General features: G+C 41.1%; 1 protein-coding gene across 1 annotated transcript in view; it reads right to left on the bottom strand.

Annotated features, from left to right (window-relative positions):
• Positions 1 to 13,522, bottom strand: part of LOC129406516 (leucine-rich repeat-containing protein 37A2-like) — a 50,101-nt gene that overhangs the window by 27,464 nt on the left and 9,115 nt on the right. The window contains exons 4-5 of the mRNA XM_055144614.1: positions 11,205 to 11,276; positions 8,502 to 8,582 (exon numbers count right to left, since the gene is read on the bottom strand). Coding sequence (XP_055000589.1) covers positions 8,502 to 8,582; positions 11,205 to 11,276 — 153 coding nt within the window. The remainder of the gene's footprint in view (positions 1 to 8,501; positions 8,583 to 11,204; positions 11,277 to 13,522) is intronic.

The following is a 13,522-nucleotide window of genomic DNA, read 5'->3' as shown; positions in this document are numbered from 1 at the left end:
AGCAAATAGAATCCAACAAATTATCAAAAAGATCATAGGCCACGACCAAGTGGGATTCATCCTGGTGATGCAAGGGTTGTTTCACACAAAAATCAATCAACATAATTCATCATATTAACAAAAGAAAAGATAAAACCATATGAGCATATCAATAGATGCAGAGAAAGCATATGACAAGATCCAGCACCCGTTTATGATGAAAACTCTCACCAAAATGGGTTTTTAAAAAACCTTCCTCAATATAGTCAAAGCTATCTACCACAAGCCAATGGCAAGCATTATCTTCAATGGGGAAAAGCTAAGAGCCTTCCCCCTAAGGTCAGGGACAAGACAAGGATGCCCACTCTCAACATTTCTGTTCAATATAGTACTGAAAGTACTTGCAATAGCGATTAGGCAAGAAAAAGATATTAAGGGCATCCAGATAGGAAAGGAAGAAATCAAGCTCTCACTATTTGCAGATGATATGATACTATATTTAGAGAAACCTAAAGCCTCTACCAAGAAACTCCTAGAAACTATTGACTTGTATAGTAAAGTTGCAGGCTATGCGAACAATGAGAGAGAGGAAAGTGGCATAAAAATAGCAATCCCGTTTACAGTCATACCTTAGAAAATCAAGTACCTCAGAATCAGCTTAACTTAGGAGGTAAGGGACCTGTACAAAGAAAATTACAAAACGCTACTTCATGAAATGAAAGAAGACACGAGTAAATGGACACATATCCCCTGCTCATGGATTGGGAGAATTAACATTGTCAAAATGGGAATACTCGCCCAAAGCCCTGTACACATTCAATGAGATCCTCATAAGAATACCTATGAAATTCTTCAAAGAAATGGATCACACACACTCCTGAAATTCATATGAAACAATAAATCCCCTAAAATAGCTACAGTAATTCTTAGGAAAAAGAAGATGGGAGGCATCACCTCCCCCAACCTCAAACTCTACTACAATGCAGTTATAACTAAAACAGCATGGTACTGGAAAAAAGGCAGAGCTGCAGATCAATGGAATAGGGTCAAATATCCTGATGCACACCCTCAAATATACGATCATTTAACCTTTAATAAGGGAACAAGAAATGTGAAGTGGAGCAAGGAAAGCCTCTTTAACAAATAATGCTGGCAAAACTGGACAGCAATGTGCAAAACATTGGGCTCAGACATCTACCTAACACCAGCCACAAAAGTCAGATCAAAATGGATTAAAGACCTCAACATCAGACCAGAATTCATTAGGTACATTGAAGACAAGGTTGGCAAAACCCTCCATGACATTGTAGCTAAAGGTATCTTCAAATATGACACCCCACTGACCAAGCAAGTGGAAACGGACATAAACAAATGGAACTATCTTAAACTAAGAAGCTTCTACACCTCAAAACATACAGTGACCAGAATACAAAGACAATCTACAGAGTGAGAAAGGATATTCACCCAATGCCCATCTGATAAGGAATTGATATCAAGGATATTCAAGGTACTTGTTGGACTCTACAAGAAAACACCCAACCCCATAAGAAAATGGGGTGAAGAAATGAACAGAAACTTTCTCAAAGAAGAAATCCGAAGGGCCAAAGGGCACATGAAAAAATGCTCTTTATTATTAATCATCAGGGAGATGCAGATTAAAACAACAATGAGATATCATCTCACACCACAGAGACTTGCCCACGTCCAAAAGAACAAAAGCAACCGGTGTTGGCGCAGGTGTGGCAAGAAAGGGACTCTTCTTCACTGCTGGTGAGAATGCCGACTGGCCCAACCCTTTTGGAAAACACTAAGGATGATCCTCAAAAAGTAGAAATTGAGCTCCCATTTGATCCAACAATACCACTTCTGGGAATATATCACGGAGATACAAAAAGCATAGAAGAAATGACATCTACACTTGTATGTTCATTGCAGCACTGTTTACAATAGCCAGAATTTGGAAAAAACCCAAGTGCCCAAGAACAGATGACTGGTTAACAAAATTTTGTACATCTACACAATGGAATAGTATGCAGCTGTTAGAAAGGATAAAGTCATACAATTTGCATGTATGTGGATCTACATGGAGAGCATCATGCTAAGTGAAATGAGTCAGAAAGAAAGGAACAGACACAGAAAGATTGCACTCATTTGTGAAATATATAGAAACAGAATGGGAGACTTACACCCAAGAATAGTAGAGATAAATACCATGAGGACTGTTCCATGGCTTGGAAGCTGGCCTCACATGTAGGGGGGGAAAGGCAGCTCAGATAGAAAAGGGAACACCAACTATGGGGTGCTTGGAGGGCCCGCTCGGGATAGGAGATGCGTGCTAAAAGTAGACCTCAAACCAAATGATAGCAATTCAATACCTCTATTGAGAGTCACAACACTCATAAGGAGAGAGAGAGCAAAAGGGAATGCCCTGTCACAGAGATGGGGCGGCGTAGTGGGGATGGGGTGGGAGTGGTGGGAGAGATACTGAGATCATCGGTGGTAGAGAATAGGCATTGGTGAAGGGATGGTTACTCGATCATTGTATGACTGAAACGTAAGCACAAAAGTTTGTAAGTCTGTAACTATATCTCACGGTGAGTCACTAAAATTTTTTTTAAAATAGAAGATAGTTAATATCTTGCCATTATCAAAACACATATCCAAGTAACAATTAGATACTACTTTATAGTCAGTAAGATGGCTAAAAACAGATAGTAAGTGCAACCGGGGTGATGGAGAAATTGAAATCCTTATGCACTGCTGGTGAAAATATAAAAAGAGGCACTGCAGGAAAGCTTGAAGGTTCCTCAAAAAAGTTAGCCATAGTTACCAAAGACTCAGCAATTTAATACCTGGGTATGTGCCCACAAAAAATGAAAACATGTCTATACAAAAGAAGTGAGTATTCAGTCAAAAAATGGAAAGGGCACCTGAACACCTGCTCTGCATGTCAGTTCTTTCTCTGGCTGACTTCATTCTGCATTTTATAGATAAATGTATGTGCATGCCTAGTTCATCCATTGCCTCTTATACATTCATGAACTTATTTTTATGCTTTATGGAATAAACTGTGGCAAAAGAACTAAGAAGTAAGGCTCAGAAGTAAAACACTTGTCTTGCAGATATAAAGTCTGAGGGTCTATCCCCAGCCCCATAAATAAAGGAGCAACAGTTTCTATCAGTCTTAGAGACCATGACTGAGTTGAGGAGTTCGCTCAAAGTGGCAGAGCAGATGTCTGGCATTTGTGAGGTGCTGAGTTTGACTCCTGGTATCATCAGATCCGTGAGCACCACCATAATTGGTGCCTAGGTCTTTTGGACATTATTGGAGAATCCTATTTTAAAATAAACGAAGGGGCTGGAACAACAGCACAGCAGGTTTGCCTTGCATGCAGCCAATCCAGGTTCGATTCTCAGCATCCCATATGGTTCCTCAGCACCGCCAGGAGTGATTCCTGAGTGCAGAGCCTGGAGGAACCTCTGAGCACTCCTGGGTATGACCCAGAAAGTAAATAAATAAATAGATAGATAACTAAATAAAAACAAAAATAGGGTTCAAACAAGCAAAGAAAGAAGGGCTGGGGTAAATGCCTTGCCTGAAGGGGAGGGGTGGGGCAGGTTCAAGGCACTACATGGCCCCCCTCAACACCCCCTCAAAGACCAGCACCCCATGAGCACTGCAGGGTATAATCCAAAAACAATAAAAAAGACTGATCTCTTTCCCTTCCCTTTCTTTTGGTTACTCGGCCACACCCAGCTGTGCTCAGGGCTGACTCCTGGCTGTGCACAAAGGGGTCAGCCCTGGTGGTGCTCTGGGGAGCACATTCAGTGCTGGGGATTACACATGGGTCAGTGATATGCAAGGCAAGTGCCCTGCCAACTGTACCATCTCTCTGGCCCCAGGCAATATTACTTTCAATGACCTTTTGAAATAGATCTTATCTGGGGACTCCGGCTTGACCCCCTCACTGCAAGCATGCAGCCTCGAATTCGATCCCCTGTGTCACCACATTGGCTGAATGAGATTCCTGGCAGCTCTGGGGTCTGTCTTGCAGCTCTGCCATTCCTCATCCCCGGCAACTGATTTCCAGTTGCACTGCAGTCATTCAGGAGGACGTTAACATCACAAGAAAAGAGGCCCAATCCCTGGCAAGCAACACCAGTAAAAGGTTGTGGAAACACTGTCGAGTATGTTACCCCAGGTTAGAAAAACATTCAAAAGGACACATGAACACACATTCATCGCAGCACTCAGTGTAATAGCTAAGATACGGAATCAACGTAGGTGTCCAACGACAGGTGACTGTTTTGTGAAGATGTGGAATAGATATGCAATGAAATACTATGCAGCTGCAAGAAATGATGAAATCATGTAATTTGCTGCAACCTGGTTGGAACTGGAGGATATCATATTGAGTGAAGTCAGATGAGGATACATACAGGTTGATCTCACTTCTCTGTGGTAGATAGAATAATTGGATGAGGGAGCTGAACCAAATCTGGGTGGTGCTCAGGTGTGACCCCTACAGTGCTCTGGCAGCACTACTAAGTTGAAACAGAGAATATCCCCTTATAAAGATGGGAAGGAAAAGACGCACTTGGGAGACCAGAGTAGTTGCTGAATGTGACCAACTCCTCAACTTCCCAAATTATTACAAAGAATCCAGTCACCCCTAAACCATTCCAAGGTCCTCAGCAGTCTTCCTCTTTAAGGTAGAAGCTTTTGAACGATAAGAAGCTGCTGCCAGGATTTCAGTACATACCCCAAAGTGATAACAATGCCTTAGAGTAAGCTCTCGTGTGGACACTCATCTAAAGACAGGCCATTATGCTATGTGGCTGGGAGAGCGTGAGGGCTTCGCTGTGACCACAGCTCCGTCTGCCTTCACAGTGCAGCTCCCCACCTCACTGACAATCTCCACAGTAGGGTCAAGCGGTCAGTAGGAACAAGGTTTGGGTTTCCTTTGTTCCCTCTTAGTACTTATGTCTTGGCAAAATACTGATGTTCCACAAACAAGCCAGAGTGTCCACTGCTCTGAGTAAGGCATCGCCTTTCTACTTTGTCAAGTCTGCAGTTGCTACAATTATGGAACTTGTAACCTTAGAACTGATGAAAAGACTAAAAGAATTTTTTAAACAAGCCATCAGTGTAGACCTGTGTAGGTGAACGAAGAAACACTTGAAAGTCAGAAGGGAAAAAAAGGATGCTTGGGGCTGGAGCAATCGTACAGCAGGTAGGGTGTTTGCCTTACACACGGCTGACCCGTGTTTGATCCCCCATCCCATATGTAATTCCTGAGAGGAGAGCCAGGAACAACCCCTGAGCATGGCGGTGTGGCCCCAAAACAAAAAGGAAACAAAAAGATACTAAACGTTTAGGATTAGCAAACGCTGTTGGATTTCCATAACATATGTCATTCCTGATTTCATCTGTAAGAGATGTGATTAGCTCCCTTTCAAAAACAATGGCATCTAAAAAAAACAAACAAAAACAATGGCACCTTACTAATATTTTGGCAATTTATGGAAAATTTATTAATTTACATTTGCAAATAATTATGTCATATTGCAGGTGACCTGTTACTCATTCAACTGATAATGTGTTCGCCATTCAGTGTTTATTAATATTATAGATGTTTCATTCAAAAAACTCACTGAGTGATAATTACCTGGAACCCAGGAAGAATCAAGGTTTTGTGGACCCTAAATTTCATCTAGTTTATTAAAATCCTGTTTAACAAAATAAATGCAATGCAAAATCATGAATAAAAAATCGCTGGGATCTTCCCCGAGATCCTGCAAGTAAGGTTTGGAGTTCAGCTTCCTTTAATTCCTTATCAATTCACCTCAGCTGGGCCTTTTTGTTTTGTTTGTGCTTAGGTTTGGGTTACACCTGGCATGCCCTCAGCTGACTGAGTTCTTCTGGCTCTCACCTCGACCTTTCCCCAGATATATTTAATGCAGGGAGTAAATTATGATCAACGCAGACTCTAATCAACCCAGTCATTTGTCAGATAGGTAATAAAATGAGCTAACTGAATGACCAGCATCCCTTGCCTTTGGAAAGAGATGTAACATTATTTTCCCTTGTTTTTCGGCCACACATAGCAGGGTGCTCAGGGATTACTCCTGGTTGTGCTCAGGGAGAGCATGTGGGTGCTGAGACTTGAACCCAGATCAGCCATGTGCAAGACAAGTCATGCACCCACTGTACTTGTGCTCCAGACACAGAGTTTTGATCACGCAGGCAACTTGTACCTGAAAGGAATGAGCTAGGTCATTTAGAAAGATTGGGCCCCAAAGAAAGGAGCCCATCCCCCAGCACATTTGGGCTCCCACACTTTTGTTGCTGGGGTGGGTAGTGCCATACTTGGGCACTCCATGAGTGCTGGGGAACCATGTCGTGCAGGGGCTTAACCCTGGGGCTCCAGCACCTAAAGAGTGCGCTATCTCCCCAGACTCCATGACAATCTGTTGAGGTGACTGAATTACTCTTAGGAGCTAGTTCTATTTAAATCACATGACAGGGATGATCATTTCTTTCCAGGTATCTATGATTCTTTCATTACCTTTTTCTCTCATTTGAGAGTAAAATTTCAACATATGCAATTCAAATAAATCGTCACCTTCTCCATTATAAATTTGTTGGGTTTTCTTCTCATTGTTTGGGGACCACATTTGGAGGTGTGAATGGGAGTGACTGCTGGCAATGTAAAGCTCAGGCTCCAGCTCTCTGAGCTGTCTCCTCAACCTCATTCATGAGTTGTTCTCAGTACACCACCCACCATTATCTCCATGTCGCCCCACTATCTTGTTACCCTGCTGTCTGGACTAGCAGTAGGGCTCTCATGTTTTCCCACCAGCATCTGTCTTCTTTCTTCCAGTGTTCAAGGTTCTTGGTGACAAACACCCTGCTCGATTCTTCTGTAAAGATAGGCCTGACACTCAGAAGGAATGGCACTCTGTGAATGTTCTTGAATGTCTTAATTTTTATAAAGTATGATGCCATTCCACCCCGCCCCCGCTGTCTCCTACAAAACTATACCAAAACTGAGGTTCTTACGGTGCTTGATATAATAAAATGCTTAGTAAAAATGTGGCATTAGAGGCACTGAGGTGACAATAATCTCTAAGCCTGCTCCTTACTAAACTGGACTTCAGGGTTCTTTTTTGCCATTGTCAGTAAATTAAGGAGGTGAAGGGGAGCTGCTACAGGTGGGCACCTGCAGGAACTGTGACCCCGGCCCAGACACACTCCAACCCCTCACCCGCCCCATCTAATCTGTCTGCTGGATGATCGACTCAGGTTTATACCCATGCAGAATCACCGAGCTGCCTTCCTGCCCTTCCTTCATCTAATCTGCAGGAAAGGTATAAAACTGGATTTCTGAAACACAAGCAGGGGAAGACTCTTTTTCAAAGTCAGACTGAAAGGAGGACCTTCCGCTTGAGTACAGAATTTCCTTTAAGCCTATGAATTTTGATCTGCTTGTGTCACATCAAATCAGAGAGAAATCAGAGGGAACTTTTCACCCAAGTGGTATAAAACCACACGCTTCTTACACATGAGTAATCAGAAAAGTAAGTACAATGAAATTAGGCAAGAACAATGTATGTTTGATGAATGTTTTTCACTCACTCTGATGTAACACAAACACTTTTGGGGTCACAGAGATAGTTTCAGAGATGGAGCACATGTCTTCCATGTATAAGCCCAGAGTTTGATCCCACCACACCACAGAACTCCAGGTGCCTCCCATGGCTGCCTTCTAGCTCAGCTGGCCAGTGTGATGCCAGTTTTGCCAGGAGTGATCCTGGATCCCTCCCCAGCACTGCCAGGTGTGAAGCCTATGGAATGTTTTATCATAGCTTTTTACCACCTTTTACCACAGCTCAAAGCTTTATACTGACCACAGTGAATTCACTTTAGAGGTGTGTATCTATATGTATGTATATATATATATGTATATATATATACATATGTACTTTTTTCTTCAAAATAATGGTCTAGATTATGAGGGAGGGAAATATGCTAAGATAGATGTTCAGGAACTCTTATGCTTCCCCATGTAAAAGAAGCTCCCAGCTAGGAATGAATCCATAACTCTCCTTCCCAGCCAACTCCCAGTAAAAACTGTTATACCTAGTTCTTCCCGGCTCTTTGTTGCATACATTTAAGTGGTTAGAAACTTTGCGCATGAACAGGAACCAAAGTTGGAATTAAACTGGGAATTCAAAGCCTCATCCACAGTTCAGGGCCATACCAGTGGGAATCACAAGACAATGCTAATGGATACCTTTCTGTTAGTGCTCGAGCCAATAATCAATAATAGAGAAAGCAAAGCATGCCAGGCATCATGCAAATCTCTTGGCCTCTTTGTTCCTTAGTTTCTTCGTTTGAACAAAAAGAATTGGATCTCAATACATAGAGTTCACACTGGCCTTGCACCAGTTAGTTAATAATAACTGTATGATGTTTTGATGCAGTGTTATTATGTATATTTATCTGCTTTTTTACTTACATCTTGTGTAAAAACTGCATTCCATGCCAGGACTGAAACGTTCCAAAGCTCAGTTCAGTGATTAAATTGCAACCAAGATTCCTACCAAAGAAAAAACACAGGAAAAAAAGAAGACAAAAGCAGCAGCAGAAGAAGAAAGAAGAAGAAGGAAGAAGAAGGAAGAAGAAGGAAGAAAGAAGAAAGAAGGAAGGTGGAAGAAGGAAGAAGGAAGAAGACGAAGAAGGAAGGAGGAAGAGAAAGAGGAAGAAGAAGAAGAAATAAGGAAAAAGAAAGAGGAAGAGGAGGAGGAAGGGGAAGAGGAAATAAAGGAGGAGCCGAAGGAGGAGGAGGAGGAGATGCAGAAAGAGAAGGAGGAAGAGGAAAAGAGGGAGAAGGAGAAGAAGGAGGAGGAGGAGGAACAAGAAGAAAGAAGGAAGAAGAGGAAGAGGAGGAGAAGAAGAGAAAGAGGAAAAAGGAGGAGGAGCAGAAGAAAGAGGAGGAGAAGGAGAAGAAGGAGATGCAGAAGGAGAAGATGCAAAAGGAGAAGGAGGAGGAAGATGAGGAGGAGAAGAGGAAGAAGAAGGAGGAGGAGAACAAGAGAAAGAAGGAAGAAGAAAGAGGAAGAGGAGGAGGAGGGAGAGGTAGAGGAAAAAGGAGGAGGAGCAGAAGGAGGAGGAGAGAGAGAAGAAGGAGATGCAGAAGGAGAAGGAGGAGGAGGAGGAGGAGATGGAGAAGGAGAAGGAGAAGGAGAAGGAGAAGGAGAAGGAGAAGGAGAAGGAGAAGGAGAAGGAGGAGGCATTACTTCTCATTCACATAGCCACATTTCATGCACTAAACATCACTGTGAAAGACCTTTAAGGTTTATTCTTTGATGTTTATGACACAAAATAGCAAATGCTTAACAAATACTTCACTAATGAAGTTCTCTAGAACAGGGATTCATGACTTCAGCACTACTGCCACATGGGGGCTGGATACTTATGGGGGGGCTGTCCAGTGCATTGTAGCTATTCAGCAGTGTATCTGGAGGCCTCTGCTCACTAGGTACCAACAGCATCATTATAGATCTGACAATTAAAACAATAAAAACTACCTCATGGCACTATCAAGGGTCATGTGGGCACAAAATCATTCAGGTTGAGGGCCATGGTTCTATTGTTCACATTGCTCTGACTAGTAATTCTCATACTAATCCTTACAGGCAAAAAAGGATTTGCTGTACAGTTTTAGTAGCTGAAGCTACTAGGGTAAGAAGGAAAAAAATCTTTCAAACTTAGTTAAGTGAAGATCTTTGCAGCTTTTAAAATTCGCTGTGTTGACAATGTTAGGGGAACTGTTTAGTAACTCAAACATAAGGTTTTATTTTGGATTTCATTGCACGACTGGCCTCTTTCTGGGCTAAAATGTGTCTCCCAAGCTAGAGTCTAGCATTGTGTGTGAAGTTGGGAGCAGGGAGGGATGCAATGAGGCCTGTGCAATGATGCTAGTGAAACCCTTTCTGTATGTGATATTAAACAGTGTTTCTTAGCCTCGGAAAAGAGTAAAAAAAGTTGTACAAGGAATGGAATCATCTTTATGATGCTTATAAAAAACATGTTATTTTTGGAAGTGGGACTCTATTGCTAATTGATTTCCTGACCCTGCTATTAACAGTTTTGTTAGAAATAATTATAAAAATATTTCCCCTAATAAAACATATCTTAAGAAGTTGCTAGCAAACAAAGGGTTGCTTTCTTGTGCACACATATTAAAATTGATATTGTCCAATTTTCTTCAGTTCTGTCCCTGTTCATTCTTTCACTGTACGAGTGTAATCAAATGTGGTGACATTTGGGGGAGTGTATGTAAGCTGTAAAATGCCGTCTCAGTCATAATTACTGTGGTAGAAGGAGAGTGTGTCTTCTGAAAATAATAAAAAAGAAATTTGTATTACAATAGCATTGAATTTGAACCCAGAAATAAAGTAAATGTAAAAGAAATGTGCACTAGACTTGCTTAGCTGATTATTTTTCAAATACTTGTTTACAGTGATATTAAAGATTTACATTGTTAGGCCTCATTCAAGGAACAATAACTCAGTCTATATTAAATCTCTGTGCTCTTCTCTAGCTGATTCTGTCAAGTGACCTTTCAAAGCATCCCAAATAAGGATCGACTGAGGTCACCATAGGCTAATGAGTCTTCACCCAAGCTTCACTTAATTCTTTAAATAAAGTAATTAGGGAATGCTCTAGAATATGAAGTCTTTAAACATACCTGGATATTCCTCTTTTCAGGAGAAATTGGGGATATTGCCTCATCCTACATTTGAGAATCTACAGAATAGAAGACTTTAGACATTTCCAGTACTTCCTGAAAACTAGTTTACTTTTCTAACTATTGTGTTGAGAACAAATTGCTGTAGTTTTCTCTTAGCTAGTTTATACATGGTTATCATAACTCACGTAACTTGGAGAACCTGGCAAGCTACTGAGAGTTTACTGCCCACATGGGGGGAGAGCCTGGCAAGCTCCCTGTGGTGTATTCATATGCCAAATACAGTAATAATGATGGGTCTCAAACCCCTGACCCTGAAGAGCCTCTAATGCAACGCCACTGGGAAGGACAAGTAAAGAGAGGCTGCTAAAATCTCAGGGCTAGGATAATGGAGACGTTACTGGGCCTGCTGGAACAAATCAATGATGAACAGGATGACAGTGACAGTGACAGTGATTTTTAACTTACACATGCTGCAAAAATGGTAGTGCTTCAAATGTACACCTTTCAATGAACTGTATCTTATTGCAAGATAAATCTCTAGGAAAAGGAAGAGGAAAATATTGTTTCAATTAACTACCAAATATATAATATTAGAAATAACTAGTAGAAGTCAAAATAATATTGAATGAGTAGATTTGAATGTTCCAGAACCCCTAACCTTCTTTCATTTCTCTCAACCACAAATCTTCATGAATTAATTGTATGACTACTTGGTTCTAATATTGGAGTTAAACTTTTCTTGGAGCAGAGAATTGATTAGGTGATTTTTATGTTCTCAATTCTACTTGGAGTCCAATTTTTTTTACCTCCATGTGAAATTACTATATTTAATATAATCATTTCAAATATTCAAATGAATAGTCTCATGTTTATATACCTTCCTGTTTAACTAGGCTAATAAAATGATCCTTTTTCATATAATGTGAAATGAAATTACTCCTTTCAGACAGAACTTTGAACTAATTTAGAATTAAACTTTTTTATCATAATAGAAAATCAATTTTTGGTTCTATATTTTCTGAATATTCCATTAATTCACTGCTTTCATTGTACAGGGGTGGAACAAACAAAATCCTCAGAGTGCTGAATTTTTTTTTGATTACAGTTGACTGTTTTATATCTATTAATTCTCCTTAAGTTCTTTCACATATGACCAAGATGGGTATAACTATCTCCTAGCTCATCCCTCTTCTTGCCTCTGTTCTTTCTTTCGTTCCCTTCCTTGGCACTGCTCAGGGATCACTCCTGACTGCACACACATCACTCTGGGGGGCTCAGGGGGACCCTGCATGGTGCTGGGGATCAAACCTGGGTCACCCATGTGCAGAAGCAAGCCCCTTACCCCTGTCCTATCATTCCAGTCCCAGGCTTTCCTTTTCTGACCCACAATGCACACCGTCATGTATTAACTTTCCAAATAGTTCTCAAACACCAGTCTCACTTGGGAGCTGATTGAAGATGCCTGTTCTCCAATCAACCTACTCCAAATCAGCTGAAGCGGGAACTGTGGTGGGGGGTTAACAGGCCCTCCAAGTGATCTACTGCAGGCCTGAGTGACCCAGCGCAGGTGGGCACGAGGGAGCTCTGCATGCTAGCCCTGGCTTACAACTCCTGGGTCTAGGTGTCTACTCTCTTTTTTGGTATTCTGAGAGCATTGAGGTGTTTTTCCTGTGTTCTACCTTTCTCCTACTCTCTTTTTACAAGATTCTGTCCAAGATGTCTGTGTGACAATAGCCCAACAATTCCTACAACAGAACTCTCCTCGTGATAATCTCACATGTTCTTAATAGTACTGCTATAGAATCACTCTGTTTTAGCCAAGTATTTCATATTTAAATTTTCATTTAAGTTATAGATAATTCAGAAATATGCTGACATAGGGTGTAAGAATGTATTGCAAATCACAATGATGAAACTACACATATTTTTTAAAATTCTGGGCTACTGGAATTCAAGTAAAGTTCTTTATTTTCTTGTTCTATAATTCAAGTTTATTTTTATTTTTTAAATAATTTTTATTAAGCCAACTTTTAAAAGTTTTCTATAAAGGCCAGAAATTTAAAAATAATAATATTCTAGATTTTGCAGAGCATATTTTTATAATATTTTTTCTTTTACAGAAAAACACAAACATCGACTTTATAAACACAAGCATAGTTTGAGCTTGCTCTTCAAGCTGTGCTCTCCCGTGTGTCTCGCTTGCTAGGGTCTATGTTCCTTGGCTTATTCACTTGCACTCTGGAAAAGCCGGTGCTCTCTCTCCAACATCGCCCTCCTTTCTCTCCTCCCACATCTTCCTAAGCACGTTTCATTCAATCTGCTTCACTGTTGCACCTCTTGAAATTCTTTCCTGCAAGGGACAGGCGGTGGACCCAGGATGCCTGTGATGAGGTTGGGACTGCTTTCCCTTTCCTACTGGTGCAGGCTGGCAGATGTACTTTGGGGGAATACTAAAACTAAAGAAGACATTCCCTAGCCCCAAAGTAGCTCAAGAGCTTGAGTCACATCATTTGAAATGCAAATCCTGAGCTCTTGGAGGAGAAACTGAGGTACCACCAGGATGCAAAAATCCAAGGCCCCACCCAGAAAAGGCTGGTCCCCTCAGAAAAGAAATTACACAAGAATCCATGAGATTATAAAGAGAACATCAACAGTGCAAGACATTCCTGTGACAACACCCAGACTAATTTTTTTTTTTATAATTTATTTATTTTTAATTAGAGAATCACCGTGAGGGTACAGTTACAGATTTATACACTTCTGTGCTAACACTTCCCTCATAC

This window comes from Sorex araneus, chromosome 7 (assembly GCF_027595985.1).
Source record: "Sorex araneus isolate mSorAra2 chromosome 7, mSorAra2.pri, whole genome shotgun sequence".
Lineage (NCBI taxonomy): Eukaryota > Metazoa > Chordata > Mammalia > Eulipotyphla > Soricidae > Sorex > Sorex araneus.
Note: the sequence above shows the minus strand (reverse complement) of the source record. Positions and strands in the feature narration are given on the sequence as shown.